Source organism: Phacochoerus africanus, chromosome 15 (genome assembly GCF_016906955.1).
Source record: "Phacochoerus africanus isolate WHEZ1 chromosome 15, ROS_Pafr_v1, whole genome shotgun sequence".
Taxonomy (NCBI): Eukaryota; Metazoa; Chordata; class Mammalia; order Artiodactyla; family Suidae; genus Phacochoerus; species Phacochoerus africanus.
The window spans coordinates 28,294,399-28,320,814 of NC_062558.1; the positions used below are offsets into that span (position 1 = coordinate 28,294,399).

At 47.3% G+C, this 26,416-nt stretch overlaps 1 protein-coding gene across 1 annotated transcript; it reads right to left on the minus strand.

Annotated features, from left to right (window-relative positions):
• Positions 1-7,343: 7,343 nt before the first annotated feature.
• Positions 7,344-25,243, minus strand: BRI3BP (BRI3 binding protein). Its single transcript, XM_047762028.1, has 3 exons — positions 24,914-25,243; positions 15,011-15,113; positions 7,344-8,141 (listed from the first exon to the last, which is right to left on the minus strand). Exons 1-3 carry the CDS (start codon positions 25,118-25,120, stop codon positions 7,720-7,722), a joined length of 732 nt encoding a protein of 243 aa, XP_047617984.1. The 5' UTR covers positions 25,121-25,243; the 3' UTR covers positions 7,344-7,719.
• Positions 25,244-26,416: the final 1,173 nt, after the last annotated feature.

The following is a 26,416-nucleotide window of genomic DNA, read 5'->3' on the forward strand; positions in this document are numbered from 1 at the left end:
GGTGTCCTCTTGGCTTAACTACCTGGAATTCCAATCCTCTAATCACACAGTAGGTTCTTCCTGCAACCAGCCCCCATTCTGGGACCACCCAGAGTCAGCTCATTAACATATACTCCCTAAGGTGGAAAGGGGCTTGTTACAAATAACAAAAGACACTTTTCTCACCTGAATCAGTCAAGAAATTCCAAGGATTTTAGGCGCTGTGTGCCAGGAACCAGGGATGAAGACTTAATATGTATTTCTTATTATATCTTAATATCCCATCACCACTCCCCAGGAAACCCAGCCCCTGAGTTTCTCTAGTTCCAGCTCCTTGATTGGAAATCCTCCAGACTCCTTTTTTTTTTTTTTTTTTGGTCTTTTTGCCATTTCTAGAGCCGCTACCTCAGCATATGGAGGTTCCCAGGCTAGGGGTCAAATCGGAGCTGTAGCCACCAGCCTACGCCAGAGCCACAGCAATCGGGGATGCGAGCCGCGTCTGTGACCTACACCACAGCTCATGGCAACACGGGATCCTTAACCCACTGAGTGAGGCCAGGGATCGAACCTGTAACCTCATGGATCCTAGTCAGATTCGTTAACCACTGAGCCACAACGGGAACTCCCAGCCTCATTTTTTAAAAAAAGTTTAATTTCTTTTTAGGGCCGCACCCGAAGTATGTGAAACTTCCCTGGCTAGGGGTCAAATCACAGCTATAGCTGCCAGCCTACACCACAGCCACAGCAATACAGCATCCAAGCCACATCTGGGACCTACACCGCAGCTTGTAACAATGCCGGATCCTTAACCCACTGGGTGAGGCCAGGAATCAAACCTGCATCCTTGTGGATACTAGTCAGGTTCTTAATCTGCTGAGCCACAATGGGAACCCTGTCCATCCTCACTTTTATCTGTGGCCTCTGGCCATTCCTCTATGGTCTGCCAGTCAGAGGACCATTGTCAAGCTAGAACAGACTAACCTGAGGGTAAGGTTAACGGTCCTGTTATTGGGGTGGATGATCCCAGGACTAGCCAGTATCTAGGCACAGACTCAAGTACAGCTTGTATTATGATTAATTACTGTCCTGGGTTATAAGATTCATTTGTTTCCCAACAAATATGCATTAAGCCCCTGTGTCTGGCATAAAGATCCCTAAACCACACTTCTTCACTCCCCAGGGATTGTATAAAACACCAGAACCAGGTAAGACCACTACATTGCTTCAGAGTAATAAGCACCTGAAGGATTGAAGTTGGCCCTGTTCTAGCACTGATTATACAATGCGATGAAGTCTCCTAAAAATATAATGAAAGCCACAGATGCAAGGTACATGCGGAATTTAAAATGTCCCAGTAGCCACATTTTAAACAATTGAAAAGACAATTGAAAGACAATTGTCTTTCTCAGTCTTAGGATGATTGCTAGGGGACCTTTGAGGAAACATGGCCAGGCACAAAAATAGCTGTTTGCAAGAGGTGTCTCACAACAGGAGGCCCTGATAAGGAAAGTGATGCTGCCCCGAAGACTAACCAGGAGGACTTGGGAGGGGCCAATAGGAGGGAGGAGACGATCCACCAACCTCCCAGGATCCTTGGCGCTGGAATCCATCTTGGCTGAGAGATGCTCACACCACCAGGGAGGACCCAGGGCCAGATCAAGCACGGGCCGAGCAAGACAAATGGCCAGGGACAACCTGGAACCTAACCCCCTTCCCATAAAACCAGAGACTGTGAGCCACGTAACAGAGATGTTCTCTTGGGTTGCCTCACCTGCTGCTCTCCCCAAAAAAGCCTTGCTTTGTCAACACGAGTGTCTCTTGGGACAATTCATTTCTGAGTGTTAGACAAGAGCTCATTCTTGGGTCCTGGAAGGGGTCCCCCTTCCTGCAACATCATCTCTAGGTCCATCCATGTTGCTGCAAATGGTATTATTTCATTCTTTTTACGGCTGAGTATATATACTCCATTGTATATCTATGTACCACTTCTTAATCCATTCACCTGTTGATGGACACAGGTTGCTTCCATGTCTTGGTTATTGTGAAGAGTGCTGCCATGAACACTGGGGTGCATCAATTTTTCTTTTCACCTTTTTGGCCACACCGGTGGCATATGAAGTTCCAGGGCCAGGGATCAAATCCAAGCTGCAATTCCGACCTACCCCTCAGATGGGGCCATGCCAGATCCTTCAGTCATTGTGTCAGGCTGGGGATTGAATTGGTACCCCTGTGGTTGTAGTGCAGACCTGCAGCTAGAGCTCCAATTCCACCCCTAGCTGGGGAACTTCCTTATGCTGCAGGTATGGGTGTAAAAAGAAAAAATCATTTTGGGAAAAACTCCACAAGTGCTTTTTGGAAGTAATGAAATATATTTAGGAAGTCTATACAACAAATAAACATTTATTAAGCTGTAATTTTCACAATTTTTACTTCTCTTCCAAAATCAGTCTACAAATATCTCTACATAACACCAAAAGCCAGTGATTTAATAAGTAAAGGAAATGTATCACTTTGCAGAAAAAAATAAGCCTTATACATTTAGGTCTATATATGATATTTGTAGAATCAGTTTCCCAAGGCTCAGGAGACTATAGTGTGCACATACCACACACACAGACACACACACACACCCCCACACACACACCCCACTATATTAAAATCAAATGGATTTATATTAAGTATCAAACGCTATGTAAAATTTATCACCAGATACACAAAATACAAATTTGAATCATGAATACACTGTTGATAAGGGGTATTATACCTCACAAATATGACTTCCAGTTAAGAGGGAAATAATTGTTTCGCTGGATTTTAAGTGAGTGCTAATCACCATCACATATCGATTTAATTACACAGAATTCAGATAGTTCACACACATGCGGATATTGACGCTACAGTAAAACCTTTAAATCTGCAAAAAGACATTAGAACATATGGTTGATCACGCTACTAGCTGCCACAGATTTTCAGGCGATGGTGCAAATGACAATCAGCTTTTAACGCCACCACAAGGGAAAAACTGGTCCTAGTGTACCTCCTACATATCAAGGAATCCTTGAAGAGCAGAGCGCAAAATTTGTTGGAGAAAATGTGTTTATTCCAGATACTATGTATCATATTGATGGTTGTCCAATACTAATTTTAAGCATATTGTGTTAGATCCTGCAAAAAATGCATCCTGTTTTTCCATGAGTGAGAAGCAAAGGTTCAACTACTCAAATGGCCATAAACCAAAATTCTGCAGAATGGCAATGCATTAAAAAAAAAAAAAGTTGAGGGAGGGGGTTGACACTTAGGAATTCTCTTTTTTTTTTTTTTCCCCCCTGGCCCCAGGATGCAGCGACCTGATGTGGGATCTCAGTTCCCAGAACAGAGACTGAACCGGGGCTGTAGCAGTGGAAGGGCAAAATCCTAACAACCAGACTACCAGGGAACTTCCAGGAGTTCCTTTTAAAATGAGTCAGCTAGATGGCAAGAGATGGTTTTTTGATTAGGTCAGCCAATTCAAAACATAACGGGGAGACGTGATCATGTATCAGCCCATAAAGCAGATATCCTTCCTCAAAAGCATGTTAAGAAGTAACAGGTGGGGTTCCCTGGTGGCCTAGTGGTTAAGGATCTGGAGTTGTTGCTGCTGTGGTGCAGGTGGAATCTCTGGCCTGGGAATTTCCACATGCTGTGTGTGTGGCCAAAAAACCCCCACAAAAGACAAAAGGAAAAAACCCTCCTTTCAACAATACTAATCTCTCTGCTCTGTTAGTTACTTTTATAAATTAAGAGCCCAGAACAATTCGAAAGGCCCAATTTCAGGAAATTCTGTTGCCGCCCTTTGCTACCAGAAGTGATATGGGGTAAAAACAAACAAACAAAAAACCACACAGGAGTTCCCGTCGTGGTGCAGCAGAAGCGAATCTGACTAGGAACCATGAGGTTGCGGGTTCCATCCCTGGCCTCGCTCAGTGGGTTAAGGATCCGGCGTTGCCGTGAGCTGTGGTGTAGATCACAGACATGGCTCAGATCCTGAGTTGCTGTGGCTGTGACGTAGGCCGGCAGCTGTAGCTCCAATTAGACCCCTAGCCTGGGAACCTCCATATGCCGCGGGTGTGGCCCTGAAAAGACAAAAAACAAAAAACAAAAACAAAGACAAGCCGAACCAAAAAACCCAGAAGGCAGGTAATGCTGATTGATATTGGAAAAAAAATTCATGGAAGGCTGACATGCCATGAAAGCATCTTTTCAATGCAGGGGAGAGGTTGCTCTAAACATCAATTCCCCAAAATGTCCCCAGATATCCAGCAGCTGGTCCTTTTTCTTTTCTGGACTATTTTTTTGTTTTTCATATTTATTGTGATACTGAAGCATTGGGAACTTAACACTGATGAAGTTGAAGATATCTTTAAAAAAACGGAATCTTAACCATAACAGAGTCACAGTAGTTTTGATAGGATGTTTTCATACCCCATGGAAGGATGTGTTTACACTAATATATTCTACAGCCCTGAAGATATAAAAAAGCTTTCTCTTCAAGGTATGAGATATGGTACAAAAATACATTTTTCCATGTACAAAAGAGAGAAAAAAGGAAGAGATGAGGGGCAGTGGGGGAGGCAAAATACTCTACAAGCCTCCATGGGATAGAGAAAGAAAAATAAACCCCAGACTATGTGGAGTTAAGAGCCCACCCAAGCAAAGGTCAAATTTACATTAAAAAGCAAGTCATTCAGGAGTTCCCATCATGGTGCAGTGGAACCAAATCTGACTAGGAACCATGAGGTGGCGGGTTCCATCTCTGGCCTTGCTTAGTGGGTTAAGGATCCAGCATTGCCATGAGCTGTGATGTGGAGGTCGAAGATGCAGCTCAGATCTGGTGTGGCTGTGGCTGTGGCATAGGCCCTTAGCCTGAGAACCTCCATATGCTGTGGGTGCATCCCTAAAAAGAAAAAAAAAAAAAAGTTATTCATCGAACATTTATGATTTTTATCAGAATTTCAAGTAACATCCTACCCTAAAGTGATGTTTTGCATTATAACTTTAACTTTCATAAAAAATAAAGCCATTTTGGGAGTTCCCTGGTAGCCTAGTGATTAAGGATCTGGTGTTGTCACTGCAGTGGCTGGGGTCACTGCTGCAGTGCAGGTTCCATCCCTGGCCTGGGAACTTCCATTCGCCATGGGCATGGCCAAAAAAATAAAAAACAAAATGATAAAGACATCTTTCATTTGAGTGCACCAAACTGTAAATCTGGCTTCATAGCCTACACTTAGCCAACTTGGAAAAAAAAAAAGGTACACATTCTTTTTTTTCTTTGGCTGCACCTGTGGCCTGCAGATGCAGAAACTCCTGGACCAAGCATCAAATCCGCACCACAGCAGAGTTTCCACTGTGGCTCAGCGGGTCAAGAACCCGAGTAGTATACATGCTGATGCAGGTTCGATCCCTGGCCGTGCTCAGTGGGTTAAGGATCCAGCATTGTCACTGCAGCATAGGTCGCAGGTTCGGCTTGGATCCTGCATTGCTGTGTCTATGGTGTAGGCTGGCAGCTGCAGCTCTGATTCAGTCCCTAGCCTGGGAACTTCCATACGCTGTAGGTGCAGCTGTAAAAAGAAAAAAAACAAAAAACAAAAAACCCTGCACAATGCCAAATCCTTAACCTGCTGTGCCACAAGGGAACTCCAAGGCGCATATTCGTCACAGCAATTTCCAGTTGAAACTTATGACCTCAGTCTACCAGTGCCCAGAAGCAGTGCCTCCCTCAGTTTATTAGAGGTTAAAATGGTTTTCCTGCCTAGATCTCAATACTGCACACCGCCCATCAGGCTTCTGTGGGTGAGGGTTGGCAAGGAAGAGGCCAGGAACTTAAGACTTAAAATAAGCTCTGTGCTGAGAATGTCAATTTCCCTGGGCCAACATGAGCAAAGCAAACTTTTTAGTACCTCAATATACACAGGAGCCAAATGAACACAAGGAAGGCGGGCAGGCAGGCAAAGACGACCTCCCGGGAGTTATTTATACCCTGTGCTCAAATGGGTTTGTCGCTAAGTATCTAAATGACAAAACTAGAACGATGTCAATGCAGAAACCACGGGGTTCAAATGCCCATGGATGAAGACTTGCCCTAACAAATCCCAGAGAACATGCTTGTGTGTTAGGAAGTGAATCGAATGCAGGAGAGCTTGGGGTCCGGTTTTGTGCACCTGAAAAACAGAAGTTTCAATAGCATCCTCAAAAAATGTTTACTTCCGTTTTCCAGATACTTACAAATAAAACCACAGAGACTTGGTACAAGAAGGGTTGGCAGGCAGTGGAGTTTTTTCCAAAATGATGCCTGGATCAAAAGGACTTGTTTCTACCCGATCTGACAGGGTTCTCGACACTGTGCATGGGGGGCCTTTGAGTGGGCTGCCAGAGCACAGAGGTGGGCATTAAAGACCATTGAGACAGACCCCAGAGCAGCAAAATCTGGGGCTTCTTTCCTTGTTTACCTGTGCTTCTCAGTGTCTAGAAAAGCATGTTTCCACCAGCCCCTGATCCAAGCCTTGTAAAACCCCCTTTGTCCAAGACCCCCACAACTGTCAGCCCTACAGACCTCTAACCCCCAGAGACTGCCTAAAATGAGGTCACCAGACTCCAGAAAAAAAAAGCACCTGACACACGTATCATAAAAACTATAGGAAAAATAACTCAAATTTTTTCCAAGTCTTCCTATTACTGCTTACTGTTCCTGAGGATGCGTTATCAGCAGTAACAGACTTGAAAATGTTATTAGCTGCTACGGCTGGTTTTCCCTCTAAGGTCCCGAGTCAACCCAAACCCTAAACCAAAGAAATAAATATAAAACCCTGGAGAGTGTGTCTTTCCTGTATTGACCTAGCTGGCAAATGGCAAAATTAGGACATCCAACAGATGCCTGAATGAGCTTCGATGCTCACCCAGGCAGCTCTTGGCAACAAACCCCAAAGACACCCCTTGGCCTGGTCCTTGAAATTTCCTTTACAAAATGTTGAGGTTTAAAATACATCACTGTACAAACAAGATGGGGGAGGAAAGGGACTTAGGTTTTCTACAAATAATGATTTCTTCCTTTAGAATGGATGGAGGCATGGCGGGGAGTCCCTGGGATCCAAAGATGTTTAGTTTCACCCCTGAAACCCAAGCATCCACACTTAGAAGCAACAACGTTCATCAGGTCAATGGCAACCAAAAACAACAGGAAATGAAGGTCATAGCTTTGGAATATGAAAATAGCATATAGAGACCTCACCTACCGATCCCTATTCTGCAGAAACAAACGCTTGCCTTGAAACTTGCCCCAAATGGTTCGAAAAAGCAACTCCTTCCCCTCTGTGCAAAGTTTGAATAAATCTGACTCCATCGGCCTTTATTAAAAAACCTTACAAAAGATGTATTTAAACGCTTGAAAAAAATTAACTTGGTACTTGATGCGCCCATAAACTTCTCTTCCTGTACAGCTCATAGGGTTATCTCCTCTGTTTAAAAAATATTTTCTCCACTAATGACACTCGCTGGGTTAGTTCTACAGCCATGATCTTGTCCTTCCTCCAGGAAGGGGTCCTAAGAGTCTGACCCGTGGCCGGAAATACCCTCGCAAAGCGCCCCTCTCTTGCTCAGGCATTTTTATTAAGACTGTTTGGGGTTGGACGTTCTTTTTTTCCTTCTTCTCTTTTGTTTCCGGAGAGAGGGCGCTGGGAGGAGGGGACCCGGCCGGCTGGCTGGTTGTCACTTGCCATTGGTGCGGTCCAGGCTGTCCAGAACTCGGTTGAGGCGGATGTTGAGCAGTCTGACCTGGTTCTCCAGCTGCTCCAGCTTCTCCTCCACACTGGGGCCACCGGGGCTGCTGCGCCAGTAGAAGCCCATGGGCCCGGTCATGAAGTAGATGGCCACGACGAAGCACAGGGGCAGCACGGCGTTCTCGGGCTCCCCCTCGTACTTGTGCAGGATGTACACACAGGACATGGAGAACAGGATGACCCGAACGACCCAGAAGAAGCGGCCGAATACCAGGTGCAGGATGCTGAAGGTGAAGCCCAGGGTTAGGGACAAGAACCAGTAGGCCAGGAGGACGACGCCAACCAGCAGGAGGGCGCGGGCCGGGCTGCTGGCCACCGAGCTTGGGCTGAAGTACTGGGACAGGTTGGAGACTGCAGGACAGAAAAGAGGGACAGTGGCCGGTTAGGGATCTGGCAGCTCAGCTCTCAGTACCTTTGTGCTAAGTCCTGGGAGGAGACAGGGCAACGCTTTACGACTGCCTGTCAGAGTATCCTGAGTTTAAAGCACTTTTCAGGTAGGGCAGAGTCTGCAAACTGGCCTCGAAATTTCCTTCCTTCCTGTCTTCCACGGTGACAAATGCCCAATCTCAGGCTGGGCACCTGACTGCCTAGGATAAGGGCGTTTCCAAGCCTCGCTTGCAGCTCCATAACTTAGCTGTGGTCAAGGAGAGGTAAGCAGGGATGTTTCGGGGTAGCTTCCTAGAAGTAGTGGGAATATGCCCTTTACCTCTTCTTCTGCCTGCTGGAATATGGATGCGACAGCTGGAATAAAAGCAGCTGTCTTGGGTCATGAGGGAAAGGAAGTCACCTACTGGGGAGCAATGAAATGGAAGGGGCTTGGACCTAAGGATAACCTACCTGCCTAGCCACCTTACCTGCGGACTTTTGCATATGAGAAATAAGCTTCCATCTTGTTTAAGCTGCTGTTATTTGGGGGTCTCTGTTACTCAGAGCCAAACCTAAGTGGAACTGGTACCCACACATGAAGTTCCATCTTAAGAATGGAGTGAAATGGAGGACTTGTATCTTCCGTGTGCCCGACTTAAGAAAATTTTCAAATAGAAAAATTATAACAACAGTAAAATAAATACTCCTATTGAAACTACCTAGGCTTAACAATTAACATTTCACCACATTTGGCTTCATCTCTCTAGTCACATACCTTTTTTTTTTTTTTCTATTTGTCTTTTCAGGGCCGCACCCATGGCACATGGAGGTTCCCAGGCTAGGGGTTGAATCGGAGCTGCAGTTACCGGACTACACCATAGCCATGGCAATGCCAGATCTGAGCCTCATCTGCGACCTACACCACAGCTCACGGCAACACCAGATCCTTAACCCACTGAGTGAGGCCAGGGATCGAACCTACAACCTAATGGTTTCTAGTTGGATCCATTTCCGCTGTGCCATGACATGAATTCCCCCCTCCCCTCTTTTTTAACCATACCATTTGAAAGAGGCACACGTCATATGTCAGCATACAACTTTTTCTTCCAGTTTTATTGCAATGTAAGGGACACGTAGCACTATACAAGGCACACAGCATGATGTGGCTTACATATATTGTGACATGATGACCTTAGTAAGTTGGTTTTTTTTGGCCATGTCATGGCATATGGAGTTTCCAGGCCAGGGATCAGATCTGAGCCACAGTTGTAACCTACGCTGCACCTGCAGCAACACCAGCTCCTTAACCCACTGTGCCAGGTCAGGGATCAAACCTGCATCCTGATGCTGCCAAGATGCTGCTGATCCTGTTATGCCACAGTGGGAACGCCATGACCACAAATTTAGTTAATATCCATCAGCTCTTACAGATAGAAAAAAATTTTCTTTCAGGCATGGAACTCCCACCACAGCAGTGACCAAAGCTACCGTAGTGACAATGCTGGATCCTTAACCTGCTGTGCCACAACAGAACGCTTCTTTTTTACCTTTTGTTTTTCTTTTTTTTGGCCTACCCAAGGCATGTGGAGTTCCTGGGCCAGGGATCAGATCTGAGCCATAGTTGCAACCTACGGCACAGCTGCAGCAATGTCAGCTCCTTTAACTCACTGCACCAGGCTGGGGATCAAACCTGTGTCCTGGTGCAGCAGAGACACAGTCGATTTTGTTGGGCCACAGCAGGAATTCCTCTTTTTACCCTTTTAATGTGACAACTAGAACACTGAACATATATGGATGGCATTCTATTCCTACTGAACCACTCTGGGCTAAAGAGTCCATTTTAACCAGCACCTTCAAAATTCAGAAGAAGGAAATTAGAGGACAGTGCTCCCTGAAATAATTTCTGCCAGGATTTCCAACTTTGGAGTAGTTTCCCATAAAGCCTTTGCACATCCAAACATCTAAGCATAAGACACACATTCCAAAGGCCTTGGAGTTCCCACTGTGGCATGGCAGTAACGAACCCGACTAGCATCCATGAGGACACAGGTTTGAATCCTGGGCCCTGCTCAGTGGGTCAGGGATCTGGCGTTACCACGAGCTGTAGCGCAGGTAAGTCGCAGACACTTAGGATCCCAAGTTGCTGTGACTGTGGCGTAGGCCAGCAGCTGAAGCTCCGATTCGACCCCTAGCCTGGAAATAGCCATAGGCCATGGTACAGCCCTAAAAAGCAAACAAAAAGGTCTTTGGATGCTTGGAAGCTTATGCACCAAGTAAAAGGGGAGAAAACCATGATATGGCAGTGAGTTCTTCCCCTCCAGAAAGCACCAGCCATCTGCCTCATGAATGCCAGCATTCAGGGCCTCAGGGCTGTGGAACCACTCTGCTCGCATCCCCTTCCATGTCAATAGGAGGCTTTTAATTTTTTTTAAGTCTTTCATTTCAAGCTACATGCAATTTCTTGCAATCGGGTTTGTCTCTCCAGGGCTTGCTGGGCAGGGATGGAAATACCGGGTTTAACAGTCTAGACAGGTGGTGGATGTGGATTCCACTCAGGATTGCACTCAATTGCTGTATCTGGGTTATGTGTTGACTCAGCCTGGGTCCCGGGAGGGGGCCTCAGCAGTCCCAGGGGGCTTCGTGCTATGCAGCATCCTCTCAAATGGCCAGGAAGCTGCCTCTGATTCTCTGCCTGAGCCTGAGTCGGATCCAAAGCCTCCCAGAGGCTGAATTCAGTGATTCAAGGCTGAAAGATGGGTTCCTGGTGAGGGAGGGGGATGACAGTGGGTGTGAGCCCGGGCACAGGTGAGCCTTGTCTCTGAGCTGTGAGATGGGAGTGTCAGGGCCGGTGGGGGTGAGATTCTGCATGGGAGGAGCTGAACTGGTCTCCAAGAGCTGCTGAGACAAATGGCCAGACTTGGTGGCCTAAAACGATGTAGCCTCTCATTGTTTTGGAGGCCAGATCTTGAGACCAAGGTGGCTGCAGGGCCGAGGTCCCTCTGAAGGCTCTAGGGGAGTGTCCTTCCTGGCCTCTTCCAGCTTCTGGTGGCTCCCGGCATCCTCTGGCTTGCGTCCACCTCCCTCCCATCTCTGCCTCCATCTTCACTTTCACGTGGCCTTCTTCTCCATGGGTTTCTTTGCGTCTCTATCCAAATTTCCCTCTTCTTATAAAGACACCAGACACTGGATTTAAGGCCCACACTAACCAGGATGACCGCATCTTAATTATATCTGCAGAGACCCCACTCCCAAATAAGGTCACACTCACAGGTCCTGGGGCTTCGGTGGGTACTTTCGGAGAGGGGACACAATTCAGCTCACACCAGCAGTAAGGCAGTAGGGTCCACTGTCCTCCAACTCTTATGTTTTCTGTCATTTTTTGGCTGCCTCACAGCATATGGAGTTCCCGAACCAGGGATCAGATCCAAGCCGCAGCATGACCTAAGCTGCAGCTGCAGCAACACCGGATCCCTAAGCCACTGTGCCAGATGGGGGATCGCATCTGTGTCCTAGCACCGCAGAGACGCCACCGATCCCACTGCACCACAGCAGGAACTCCCTCCGATTCTTATTAATGATGGGACCCTTCGTGCAGGGGCAGAATCAGGGCGAGGCCACAGCTTGGAGGAGGTGGGCAAGACTCCACTCACAGGATTCCGGGAAGGAGACAGATCTCTCTCTCTCTCTCTCTCTCTCTCTCACACACACACACACACACACACACACACACGAGTGGGATGTTAACAGCTGATGAGGAGACAAGGAACGGGGGTGTGAGAGCTGAAGAGGAGGTTCCTTACATGGGGTCATCAGGATGGGCCTCTCGGAGGAGGTGTCATGTATCAGAGACCCAAGCATGGAAAAGAGTGAAGCAGGCAAAGGGCTGGGAGGATCATCCCTGGCAGAGAACACCTAGAGAGAGTGAATGTGTCAAGGACCCTGGCAGTGTCCTTGGTGTGAACCCTGTGCAACAGTAAGTTACTAGGCAGTTTTAAGGAGTGGGCCTTAAACTGGGGGTTTGTTGTTGTGGTTGTTTTTATTAAAAAAAATTTTTTTTGGCTGTGCCCATGGCATGCCGAAGGTGCCAGGCCAGGGATCTAACACGTTGGGGGCTCCCTTTGTGGCCCAGCAGTAACGAATTCGACTAGTATCCATGAGGACATGGGTTCAATCCCTGGCCTTGCTCAGTGGGTTAAGGATCTGGTGTTGCCATGAGCTGTGGGGTAGATCACAGATGTGGTTCAGATCCCGAGCTGCTATGGCTGTGGTGTAGGCTGGCAGCTGCAGCTCTGATTCAACCCCTAGCCTGAGAACTTCCATATGCTATGGGAGCAGCAGCCCCCACCAAAAAAAAGCAGGGATCTAACACGTGCCGCTGCAGTGACCTGAGCCACAGCAGTGACAATATTGAATCCTTAACCCATTGAGCCACAAGGGAACTCCCTTTTTTTAAAGTAACTACTACAAAAGAAGTAATAGGGATTTCCTCTTATGGCTCAACAGGTTAAGAATTTATTATTCATGAGGATGCAGGTTTAATCCCTGGCCTCACTCAATGGGTAAAGGATCTGGCGTTGCCATGAGCTGTGGTGTAAGTAGAAGAAGCGGCTCAGATCTGGTGTTGCTGTGGCTGTGGTGTAGGCTGGCAGCCACAGCTCCAAGCTGACCCCTAGTCTGGGACCTTCTATATGCCTTGGGTGTGGCCCTATGAAGCAAAAAACAGAAAGCAGTAATTTAAAAAAATCTAAAAAGAAGAAAAAACATCAGGAGTTCCTCCTGTAGCACAGTGGGTTAAGAATCTGACTACAGCAGCCCAAGGTGTTGCAGAGGTGTGGGTTTGATCCCAGTCCAGCGCAGTGGGTGAAAGGATCCAGCGTGGCTGCAGCTATGGCTCAGGTTGGATTGAATCCCTGGCCTGGGAACTTCCGCATGCCACAGGTGCAGCCATAAAAAAATTAAAAAAATTAGTTGCCCTGGCTGATTTGTTGAGAAGGAACCCCAGGGTGCAAGAAGGTCACCCAGTTAGGAGCTGCGCAGGAAAGAGTTCAGCCAGCAGGCCTGAGGCTGTTCTCTAGAAAGGACTGCTGGCCAGATGGGCCCTTGGCTGGCATCTGGGGACTTGGATTTCTAGAATGTGAGACTGTGATATATAATAACAAATGTGTATTTGCTCTCCATCCTCATTTCTGGCACAGGCTCCTAAGTGACAATAGCTATAAAGGCGTCTTGATGATTCGCAGCCCCTTTCACTGACATTTGCCTTTGTTAATCAGGTGATCTTGGAGAGCCTCTGAGGGTGTAAGCTGGTTGCCAGGGGAACCAATCAAACAATCAGAGGGTGGGACCTTTCAGTCATCGGCCGGCCGCACAGGACTTCTGCAGGGGCTAGAGGGGCTGGAGGCTGGCTGAATCGATCACCAGTGGGCAATGAGTCAATCAAACTGAGAACATGGAAAATTCCAAGCCCCCACCATGTGTGTCCTTCACCTGACCATTCCTGGGTTACAGCCTTTCGTAATAAACCAGTACTTTTAGCAAGTCAACAGGTGTCCTGAATTCTGCAAGCGGCTCTAGCAAATTAATTGAACCCACATTGGGGAGGGGTTGTGGGAACCTCCAATCTATACCAGTCGGCCAGAAGCACAGGTGACAACCTGGACTGGTGTCTGAATTGGGGGCACCTTGTGGGACTAAGCCCTGGACTTGTGGAATCAGATGCTACCTCCAGGCAGAGACGGTCAGAACTGTGGTTCATCTGGGGGATACCTGGTCAGCAACTTGGAGAACTTAGTTCATTGCTGGGGGGTGTGGGAAGCACACACGACACAGAGAGGTGCTCACTGGGCCTGGAGGTTTTGAACAAATGGTGTGGTTTATGCTAATGACTGCCTTTGGTAGGGAATTTGGAACATGCCAGGCAGAAGGTGCCTACACGACCAGCCCCCAATAAACCCCCTGAGCACTGAGCCTCTACTGGGCATCCCTAGTTGGTGACAGCTCCTATGTGTTGTTACCACTCTTTGCTGGGGGAATGAAGTGTGTCCTCTGTGACTCCCCTGCGGGAGGGCTCTGGAAGTCTGCCTGGTTCCCCTAGACGTCACCCAGGCGCCTTTTCCTTTGCTGTGTTCTATGTCCTTTGCTATCATACATCACAGGCGTGGGTACCACCATATGCAGAATCCTGGGAATTCTAGAGTCACTGCACCTGGGGGTGGTCTCGGGGACCCTGACACAGACTGCAGCAGACTTCATGGAGAGAGACAGCCTCCTGGACCGGGGGAGCAGTCCCATGGGTCACACATCAATCCCTCAGCCCTTTTGGTGATTTTGTGAGCAACTCAGTATTAAATCTCTTGTCTTTCCTTCTTTCCTTCTTGCTTTCTTTCCTCCTCCCTTCCTCTCTCTTTCCTTCCTTCCTTTCTTTTTTCACCATGCCCACAGCATACAGAAGTTCCCAGGCCAGGGACTGAACCCACACCACAGCAGCAACCCAAGTCACTGCAGTGACAATGCCAGACTCTTAACCTGCTGTGCCATTGGAGAACTTCTTAAATCCTTTTCTAAGTAACTGGAGTGGTTTGTTCCAGACCCCAACAACCCAGAGAACGCCACCTCTGATCCCAGAGGTTTGCCTGGTGGCAGCCAGGTCAACACTACCCACTTGCACCTCATCCTAAAGGCATCTAGGAATCTCAGCCATTTCTACACGCAACTATGACAATAGAAAAGGTTCACTCATACCCTCGATGTCCCCTTCTTCTCCTGCACCAACCCCTGTGGGTCCCGCTTCTGTAACCTGAGAAGCTCCAGAATAAAACTGCCTTCAAATGAATGCCCATCTCCCCCACACCTACCGTCAAGTCCAAGAACCTCCAAGAGCTCTGCCCAGACTTTCCACAGGGTTTCCACAAACATATCCACTCCCAGCACGAATCTCTCCGTCAGCCTGGTCAAGAACTGCAGAAACCAGAGAAAAGTCATCACCAACTGGGCCCAAACTCCCTTCTTCCCAGTCCAGCTGAATTTACCGGAAACAAGAAAACACAGCTGGTGGAGGAGGAAGGCTACCCCGGGAGGAGCTGAGCCAATGGGAATAACCAACAGAGAATCAAATCCAAGCTGCAGCTGCAACCTGCACCATAGCTGTGGCAACACTGGATCCTTATTAACCCACTGCCCCGGCAGAAGATCAAACCCGTGCCAAGCAGACAACACCAGACCTTTAACCTGCTGAGCCACAGTGGGAACTCTATTTTTTTTTTCTTTGATGTCTCATTTTTATTTTACTTATTTATTTATTTTGCTTTTCAGGGCCGCACCTGCAGTATATGGAAGTTCCCACGGTAGGGGCTGGATCAGAATTGTAGCTGCCAGCCTGCACCATAGCTCATGGCAACACCAGATCCTTAACCCACCGAACAAGACCAGGGAGTGTTCATGGATACTAGCCGGGTTCTTAACCCACTGAGCCACAATAGGAATTCCTAAATTTTTTTTGTCTTTTTTTTTTTGCCTTTTCTAGGGCCCTCCCCACAGCATATGGAGGTTCCCAGGCTAGGGGTTGAATCGGAGCTGTAGCCACCGGCCTACCCCACAGCCACAGCCATGCTGGATCCGAGCCACGTCTTTGACCTACACCACAGCTCACAGCAACACCGGATCCTTAACCCACTGAGCGAGGCCAGAGATTGAACCCGCAACCTCATGGTTCCCAATCAGATTCGTTAACCACTGAGCCACAATGGGAACTCCAAAAATTGTTTTTAAAAAATTAAAAAAATATATATATGGTACACATGGTACAAACTTCATACAACCCAAATCCCCTCCTGAAGGCAGCGCTGTTATCACTCGCTTGTGGAGCCTCCCTGAGACACGCTGGGTGAATAACAGCATAGATAAATATTTTCCCTTTGAATGGCAGCATATGTAATGTTTCTCATGGAACACTCTTGTCTCAGTGGTTACCCAACCTCAGTCGGACAGAGCCGCCTCATTTTTTGTAAAGATACCTGCAGCTGCTTAACCAGTACCCTACTAATGGACACCTAGGTTGTCCCCAACCTCCCAGGGGGTGTGAGTGTTGCAACAGGGCCTTGTCCATGTGCCCTTCTGCTCAATGTAGAGGATAAATGCCTCGAGGTGAATTGGCTACCATCAGATATTCTAGTTGGAACGGTTTTCCAAGAGAGGTAAAAGAAAAATGGGGTTGAATTAGCATCCAGGAGAGCAAAGGATGCTGGTGCTATGGCCTGGCTGAGAGCACGCGGGCCTGGAAGTTTAACTGCCTGGGTTCAAACCCCAGGTTTGCCCCTTATTTGCGGGATGCTCATAGGCGTATTATACCTGTAATATATACCAGGGTTCCAGCTAACAAATGGAGTTAATAAATACTACCCATCTCAAAACAGAAGCATTGGCCCCAATATGTTTTAGCTGCAAGCACCAAAGCGGTTTCTATCTTTAAAGACCATGTGGGAGTTCCTGCTGTGGCTCAGCAGGTTAAGAACCGGACACAGTGTCTGTGAGGATAGGGGTTTGATCCCTAGCCTTGCTCAGTGGGTTAAGGATACAGTGTTGCCACAAGTTGTGGCATAGGTCAGAGATATAGCTCGGATCTGGTGTTGCTATAGCGTAGACCTCAGTTGCAGCTCCAATTCAACCCCTAGCCTGGGAACTTCCATACCCCACAGAGACAGCCCTAAAAAAAAGAAAAAGAAAAAAAAAAGACCATGTGGCAATCAGCAGATGAATAGATAGACCTGGTAAAACCATACAAGGGGATATTATTTAGCCATAAAAAGGAATGAAGTACTGACACGTTTCAACCTGGATGACACTCAAAAACCTTGTGCTGGGGAGTTCCCGTCGTGGCGCGGTGGTTAACAAATCCGACTAGGAACCATGAGGTTGCGGGTTCGGTCCCTGCCCTTGCTCAGTGGGTTAACGATCCGGCATTGCCGTGAGCTGTGGTGTAGGTCAAAGACGTGGCTCGGATCCCGCGTTGCTGTGGCTCTGGCATAGGCCGGCGGCTACAGCTCCGATTAGACCCCTAGCCTGGGAACCTCCATGTGCCGCGGGAGCGGCCCAAGAAATAGCAACAACAACAACAACTACAACAACAAAAAAGACAAAAACAAAAACAAACAAACAAAAAACAACAAAAAAAACCTTGTGCTAAGGAAAAGAAGCCAGATGCAAGATGACAAACTGTGATTCCACTTATGGGAAATTGCCAAAATCGGCACAGCAATAGAGACAGAAAGCAAATTAGAGGTTGCCAGGGTTAGGAGAGAGGCTGATAGCTAAAAGATTTCTCTTTGAGGTGATGAAAATGTTCTACCATTGACTGTGGTGATGGTTACACAACTCTGTGAATATACTACAAATCACTGAATTATACACTTGAAATGGACAGACTGCATAGTACGTGAATTTTATCTCTATAAAGCTGCTACTTAAAAATTGGAAGGGTGGGGAGTTCCTGCTGTGGTGAGGTGGGTTAAGAATCCAAGTTCATGGCGTTCCCATTGTGGCTCAGTGGTTAATGAACCCGACTAGGAACCATGAGGTTTCGAGTTTGATCCCTGGCCTCGCTCAGTGGGTAAAGGACCTGGCATTGCCGTGAGCTGTGGTGTAGGTTACAGACATGGCTTGGATACACTGTGGCTGTGGCTGTGGCATAGGCTGGCAGCTGTAGCCCCTCTAGCCTGGGAACTTCCACACGCCTTGGGTGTGGCCCTAAAAAGACAAAAAACCAAAAAAAAAAAAGATTGAGGAGGCAGGGGCTCCATCCCTGGCCTGGCACTGGTCTGGTGCTGCTACAGCTGCAAGTCAGATTTAACCCCTGGCCCAAGAATTTCCATATGCCATGGGTGTGGCCATAAACCCCCCCAAAAAAAACTGGAAGCATAAAAAATAAATAATACAGGAGTTCCCATCGTAGCTCAGTGGTTAACGAAACCAACTAGGAACCATGATGTTGTGGGTTCGATTCCTGGCCTCGCTCAGTGGTTAAGGATCCACCATTGCCGTGAGCTGTGGTGTAGGTCACAGATGTGGCTCAGACCTGCCATTGCTGTGGCTGTGGTGTAGGCCAGAGGCACACAGCTACAATTGGACCCCTAGCCTGGGAATCTCCATATGCCGCCTCAGGTATGGCCCTATAAAGACAAAAGACAAAAAAAAATAATAATAATAATATAAGGGTTAATTTAAAAACAACCACCACCAAAAAACCATGTAGGAATGCAGGAATGCCAGAAGGAAGTGTGTGTGTATCAGTGAGAAACAGGGTCACCACTCACTCTTCGGTGGATTTTCTGAAATCCAGCTGGATAGAAGGCATGCTAGTATAGACATAATTCTTTTCTTTTCCTTTTTCTTTTCTTTTTTTTTGTTAAAGAGCTTTATTGACATAATTTACATACCATAAAGTTCACGTCTTTAAAACACACAATTCAGGGGGGTTTTTTTTGGTTTTTGTTTTTTTAGAAATTCACCACAATCTAAAGTTAGGACATTTTCATCACCCCCACAAGGAGTCTTGTACCCACTAGAAATCACTCCACATTCTCTCCTCCCCCCAATCTAGGCAAACACTAATCTCCTTGGATTTGCTTTTCCTGGACTTTCTATAAAAATGGAATCAGGCAAGCTGTGACCTTTTGTGCCTGGCTCCTTTCACTCAAAATACATTGTCAAGGTTCACCCGTGTAGCAGCAGGAATTGGTACTTAATTTCTCTTCTTTTTTGCCAAATAACATTCCCTGCTGTACACCACTTTTTTTTTCTTTCTTTCTTTTTTTTTTTTTTGGCCATGGCATGCTTAGATGCAGGATGGCAGTTCCCAGATCAGGGACTGAATGTGGGCCACAGTGGTGAAAATCCCAAGTCTCAACTACTACCACCAGGGAACTCCCCATGGATACACATTTTGTTTCTCCTGTCACACTTCTTTTTTTTCCTTATTTAGAGCCACACCTGGGACATATGGAAGTTCCCAGGCTAGGGGTCAAATTGGAGCTGCAGCTGAGGTCTACACCACAGAGACAGCAACACTGGATCCAAACTACATCTGTGATCTACACTCCAGCTTGTGGCAACACCAGATCCTTAACCCACTTAGGCCAGGGATCAAACCTATATCCTCACGGATACTAGTCAGGTTCTTAACCTGCTGGGCCACAATAGGAAGTCACAAACCGCCTCAATGTTTCTGTAAATCCCAAACTGTTCTAAAAAAGTGAAGAGAGTAAAAAAAAAGATTTAATAGACATATCACACACCCCAATGTTCACAGCAACACTATTCACAATAGCCAAGACGTGGAAGCAACCTAAATGTTCATCACCAGAGGAATGGATAAAGATGTGGTCCATATATACAGTGGAATATGACTCAACCATAAAAAAGGATGAAAAAAATGCCATTTGCAGTAACATGGACCTAAGGATTATCACACTAAGTGAAGTCAGACAGAGAAAGACAAACATCATATGATATCACTTGTACGTGGAATCTAAAAAAAAAACAGAAAAATAAGGGAAAGATACAAATGAATTTACCAAAAGGGAAAGAGGGGGAGAGGAGAAATTAGGAGCTGGGATTAACAGACACACACTACTATATATAAAATAGATAACGAACAAGGACATATTGTATAACACAGGGAACTATAGTTAATATTTTGTAATAAACTGTAAGAGAAAAAGAATCTGAAAATGTGATTCTTCTTTGGTCCATGCCCGTGGCATGCAGAAGGTCCTGGGCCAGGGACGGCACCCTAGCCACAGCAGTGAAAATGCTGGATCCTTAACTGTTAGGCTACCAGGGAAGGCTGCAGAATGTTTCTTTGCTAATGACGTAGCCTTAAGTATTCAAAAGCGAACTAATGTGTCTTGGTTTAGCTTTAAAATACTATTCCAGGCTTAAATATTTTTTTTTTTTTTTTGATTGGGGAAGAGGTGTAATAAGAACGGCAAAAAGTTGATAAGTGGAAGCACTGGGTGATGGGTATGGGAGTTCATTACATGACTCTTCCTCCCTTTGGGTATGTTGGACAATTTTCAGGATGAAGTTAAAACGAGGAAGATTCAGGTCAATAAACTCAGAAGGCCTGTGGCCATGGCCATGGGAGAAGATAAGATTGCTCCAGCTCAGGATTTCATCACCCTCCTCCTCAACCTGGAGGGCATCCTCATCCTAATCTCTCCTCACCCCTGTCACCCCCAGGCACATGCTTAAGAAATCAGGTCAGGAGTTCCCGTCATGGCGCAGTGGTTAACGAATCCGACTAGGAACTATGAGGTTGCGGGTTCGGTCCCTGCCCTTGCTCAGTGGGTTAACGATCCGGCGTTGCCGTGAGCTGTGGTGTAGGTTGCAGACGCAGCTTGGATCCTGCGTTGCTGTGGCTCTGGCGTAGGCCGGGGGGCTACAGCTCTGATTCGACCCCTAGCCTGGGAACCTCCGTATGCCGCGGGAGCGGCCCAAAAGAGATAGCAAAAAGACAAAAAAAAAAAAAAGAAATCAGGTCAAAAAGGGAAATGTGCTCCAAAGAAGACATACAGATGGCCAAGAAACAAATGAAAAGATATTCAACGTTACTCATTATTAGAGAGATGCAAATCAAAACCACAATGAGGTATCACCTTACACCAGCCAGAATGGCCAGCATCCAAAAGTCTACAAATAATAAGTGCTGCAGAGGGTGTGGAGAAAAAGGAACCCTAGTACACTGTTGGTGGGATTGTAAATTGGTGCAACCACTGTGGAAAGCAGTATGGAGATTCCTCAGAAAACTAAACATAGAACTACCATTTGATCCAGCAATCCCGCTCCTGGGCATCTATCCAGAGAAAACCATGACTCGCAAAGACACATGTACTCCAATGCTCATTGCAGCACTATTTACAATAGCCAAGACATGGAAACAATCTAAATGTCCATCGAGGGAAGAGTGGATCCAGAAGATGTGGTACATATACACAATGGAATATTACTCAGCCATTAAAAAGAACGAAATACCAGCATTTTTTGCAACATGGATGGACCTAGAAACTATCATGCTAAGTGAAGTCAGCCATACAATGAGACACCAACATCAAATGCTTTCACTGACATGTGGAATCTGAAAAAGGACAGATGGAACTTCCTTGAAGAATAGATGCTGACTCACAGACATTGAAAAACTTATGGTCTCCAGAGGAGACAGTTTTGGGGGGTGGGGGGATGTGTATGGGCTGTGGGATGGAAATCCTGTGAAATCAGATTGTTATGATCATTATACAACTACAGATGTGATAAATTCATTTGAGTAATAAAAAAATGGAAAAAAAATTTTAAAAAAAGGGAAATGTCTTCACATTCACAGAGAAGGGGCAAGAGTTTCTGCAGCTCAGAGGCCGCCCAAGCACCTAAGGAACATGATGAAAGACCAAGGTTATGTGAACTGAAAGCACTGGAACATTACCCACACATCACAAATGAATGACAAAGGGGAAAAGGCACCTTCCAGGACAGAAGGTCCACCAGCCTCAAGCAAAGAGTAAAGTAATAAGACAGGCCAACACCCCATGCCCTGATGTACTATTCAGGCCAGGACTCAAGAGCCTCACACACAATTCTTGCTGGAATTGTGCATCCTCAGTCTAACCCAGAGGAGACTATCAGACCCATCGTGGGACAATTCAAAAGTCACCCAGTCTGGGAGTTCCTGTTGTGGTTCAGCAGGTTAAGGACCTGACTAGTCTCTGTAAGGAGGCAGTTTTGATCCCTGGCCTTGCTCAGTGGGTTAAGGATCCAGTGTCGCCGCGAGTTGTGGTGTAGGTCACAGGGCCAGCTTAGATCTGATGTTGCTATGGCTGTGGCATAGGCCAGCAGCTGCAGCTCCAATTCAACCCTCTGGCCTGGGAACACCATATGCTGCAGGTATGGCCATAAAAAGGGAAAAAAAATTTATACAAAAAAAAAAAAAAAGTCAGGAGTTCCTTTGTGGCTCAGTAGTTAACGAATCTGACTAGGAACCATGAGGTTGTGGGTTCAATCCCTGCCCTCGCTCAGTGGGTTAAGGATCCAGCGTTGCCGTGAGCTGTGGTGTAGGTTGCAGACGCGGCTCGGATCCCGCGTTACTGTGGCTCTGGCGTAGGCCGGTGGCTACAGCTCCGATTGGACCCCTAGCCTGGGAACCTCCATATGCGGCCCAAGAAATGGCAAAAAAGACAAAAAAAAAAAAAGTCAACTGATCTGAACCAACAAGGACCTATTGCACAGCACAGGAAAACTACCCAATATTCTGTAATAACCTATATGAGAAAAATATCTTAAAGAGCATGAATATAATGTATGTGTATAACTGAATCACTCTGCTGTACACCTAAAGCTAACACAACTTTGAGGAGCAACTATACTCCAATAAAAATAAATAAATAAATAAGAGTTCCCTGGTGGCTTAGCGGTTGAGGATCCAGTGTTGTTACTGCTGTGGTGCAATCAATGTTCAACTCCTGGCCTGGGAATTTTTGTATGCCATGTGTGCAGCCAAAACAATAATAATACCAAAAAATCCCCAAAGTCAACAGATCTGCTACAACCACAGGGAGATACCTTGTCAGCCCCACTAGAATGGCTACACTCAAAAAGACAGACAAGAAGATGTGATATATAAATATATATACATAGATATATACCTACACACACACACAGACACACACACAGACACAATGGAATACTATTCAGCCATAAAAAGAATGATACAATGTCCTTTGCAGAAACATGAATGGACCTGGAGAATATTACATTTAGTGAAATAAGCCAAAGACAATACTGTATAATATCACTTATATGAAGAATCTAAAAAATAACAGAACAAACTAGTGAATATACCAAAAAGGAAGCAAACTCACAGATACAGGGAACAAACTAGTGGTTAACACTGGGAAGAGGGAAGGGAGGAGGGCCAAAATAGCGGTTAGGGTTTAGAGGTAAAAACGACTAAATATAAAATTTTTTTTTTTTTGGTCTTTTGTTGTTGTTGCTATTTCTTGGGCCGCTCCCTCGGCATATGGAGGTTCCCAGGCTAGGGGTTGAATCGGAGCTGTAGCCAACGGCCTACGCCAGAGCCACAGCAACGCGGGATCCGAGCCGCGTCTGCAACCTACACCACAGCTCACGGCAACGCCGGATCCTTAACCCACTGAGCAAGGGCAGGGACCGAACCCACAACCTCATGGTTCCTAGTCGGATTCATTAACCACTGTGCCACGACGGGAACTCCCTAAATATAAAATTTTAAAGTTATAAGGACATACTCCACAGGAAATATGGCCAATATTTTATAGTAACTATACATGGAGTATAATCTATAAAGATATTGAGGAGTTCCCATTGTGGCTCAGCAGTAACGAACCCGACTAGTATCCATGAAGATGTGGGTTCCATCCCTGGCCTTAGTGGGTTAAGTATAAGGCATTGCTGTAAGCTGTGAAGTAGGTCGCTGACAAGCTTGTATCCCATGTTGCTGTGGCTGTGACTGGCAGCTGCAGCTCCAATTTGACCCTTAGTTTGGGAACTTCCACATGCCTGGGGTACAGCCCTAAAAAGAAAGACAGACAGAACAACAGACAGACAAAAGGACAGACAGAAAGAAAGAAAAGAAACTGAGATTCTAAAAAGTAAAATCACTTGCCCAAAGCCATTTAGTAAGACCTGAGGGATGAAGACGTTTTCGGGCCTGGGATCTAACCCTCGCCACTGCAGTGACCACGTGGATCCTTAACCACTAGGCCACCAGGGAACTCTGAGACCTGGAATTTAAATTCAAACTTCTTTCCACTCCAAAACCCCAAACTGGCACAGAGCAAAGGAATTAAGAGGTGGAACAGCAAGGACGGTACTTAAGGCCCGCATGACCACATACAACTGTCCCCTTATTTATTCACTTCCCCCTTCTCAGTGGACTTTTACCCCAATGGCGCCTCTCACCCAGCTACAGAGGGCACAGCAAGGAGAAAGAACTTCCTGCTCTTCTCCGGAGCGCTCAGCACCATCCCCAGGGTTCTGAGGCTCTTAAACAGCTCCCAAGGAAACAAAACGCTCCAAGTAAAAGACCCTGCACACAGTAGGGGCTCAGGGCTACCAAGCCAGGTAGCCAAAGTAACAGAATTGATTGCATTACGCCTTTCCTTTAAAAAAAAGAGAGAGAGAGAGACTTAAATATCTTCAAAACAAAAGGAGGAAGGCCAAAGGTGCTCAGGGTAAGTGGGTCGGCTGCTAGGCTAGAGGAAATTTGGGCTTGCTGCGGAGAGCGCAGCAGCGTGGGGAGAGCGAGCGGGCGCGAGCCGGCAGGGCGCCCCCTGGGCAGCCGCCACGGTGCCTGGCTCACAGTAGGCGCTCATTCAGACGCGTTGAATGAATGAATGAGAGGCGCTGCCGGCGTCAGCGCAGCTGCGGGGATGCCCTGGCCGCGCCGCCCCCGGGGACAAGGTCCAAGGAGAAGTGCAGCGAGAAAGAGATGCCCTGCGCCCCGGCCCCGCGCCGGAACGAGCCGCTAGACCCGGTGCTGGCCGGGCAGGGGCGCGGGCCCCAGGCGGCAGGCCCCCGGGGCGCAGGCCCGGCACCCCCGCCCCCGGCCCGGGCCCCCCTCTTCCCGCGTCCCGGCCGGCCGGCAGCCCTGGAGGCTGCGCACGGCCCAAGTGGGCCCCGACGCCAGGTGCGCGGCGGCCGGGCAAGGTGACCGCAGGCGCAGGCCCGGCGCCCACCTTCTGAGCGGCGCGCACGTTGTCCTCGCCGAACAGGCTGCTGACGCTCTGTGAGAAGGTGTTGACTGTGCGGCGGTAGCTGTTCTTCTCGGTGCCGCCGCGGCCCCGCGCTCCCTGCACCCCCGGGGCCAGCAGCCCGAGCAGCAGCAGCAGCAGCAGCAGGAACCCAGTCCCGGCTCGGGGCCTGCCCGAGACGCGCGCGCCCATCCTGAGGCCAGTGGGAGATATCGAGTTGGGGAGAGGGGTGAGGGCCACACGGAGGTACGCCGCGACTCCGGCGGGGACCGCGTTGGCGCGCTCCGGAGCCGCGCGCCGCACCTCTGCTGCCGCCACCGCCGCGCCACCTGCCCCGCCCCGCGCGCAAAGGCGCGACGGCCCTGCCCACGCCTCGCCCCGCCCCCGGACGCGGTACCGCGGGGGACCTAGCCTGAGCGCGCGGGGTGGCTTAGAGGTTACTGAGCTCCCCACCCCCACCCCCGGAAGCCCTCCCTGACCTGATGGGACTTTAACCTTTCCTTTTTTCTTTCATACTTTTTTTTAATAATTTTTATTTTTAACTTTTCTACATATGAAAAGAAACCCAAGCTTGTAAAAGTTGAAACAGCCCCAACAAGGACAATGGTTGAAATTGACTGGAAAGCAACAACTACGTATTTTTTATATATCGGGGAATTTAAATGGTACCCAACAAATAGATAACGTTGCCAATGGCATGGGCACCAGCTTATTCATTCATTCTGAAATGTTTAAATAAGTATCAGGCGTCCCTCCCGCCCTTCTTGAACGAACTCTATTTTCGGAGTCACGAAATAGTGGAGGATGGAAAAGTTCTTTTTAGGAAAGTCCAGCTAGTAGATGAGGAGGCAGTGAGAGAGACTAGAAATTAGAAAATCATTTTGTACCGCTTAATGAAATAATGGATCCAGGCGATGATCATCAAGAGACTTGAACCAAAGGATGGCAGGTTGTTGGAGAACTTGAAAATGGAGCAGCCAAGTAGTTAGGACTTGGACCTGCTAGTCTTCCAGGCAGAAGTACCAAGCTCCATCTATGATTGATTCTTGCCAAAATACTCTGGGCCCGAACTTGAAGTGGCCTCAACATCTAACCATCAGTTTACAGGAAATATGGGGGGATGGAGGAAAAAATTAGAAGCAGCAGAAGCCATCAGCCATAGCCAGAATGTGGAGCATTCTACAGGACAAATGACCCAGTTTCTTCAATAAGTAAATGACATAAAAAATGAAAGCAAGGGAGGTTTATTGGTTTTAAAAGACTTAAGAGCCTTAATAACCAAATAGAATGCAAGGGCCTTGTTTGCACACTAAATCAAGCACACTGTGTCTCACCATTTTTTGAGACAACCAGGAAAATAAAACTTAACTTTTGCCAAAGAGTGAAAATTTTTATCTTATTTTTGAACTCACATTTTTCTGCATTCCTGGTGAGGTTTTCATATATTGATTGACTCCATATTTTATCCTCTTTTTTTTTGAACTGTAG

Bases quoted from the DNA above. Each gene is read 5' to 3' on its own strand.
- BRI3BP (XM_047762028.1), bottom strand. From the start codon at position 25,120: ATGGGCGCGCGCGTCTCGGGCAGGCCCCGAGCCGGGACTGGGTTCCTG. The intron at 15,114-24,913 runs GTGGGCGCCGGG...TGGTTTCTGCAG, and splicing joins ACGTGCGCGCCGCTCAGAAG to TTCTTGACCAGGCTGACGGA. The intron at 8,142-15,010 runs GTAGGTGTGGGG...TCTGTCCTGCAG, and splicing joins GGAGGTTCTTGGACTTGACG to TCTCCAACCTGTCCCAGTAC.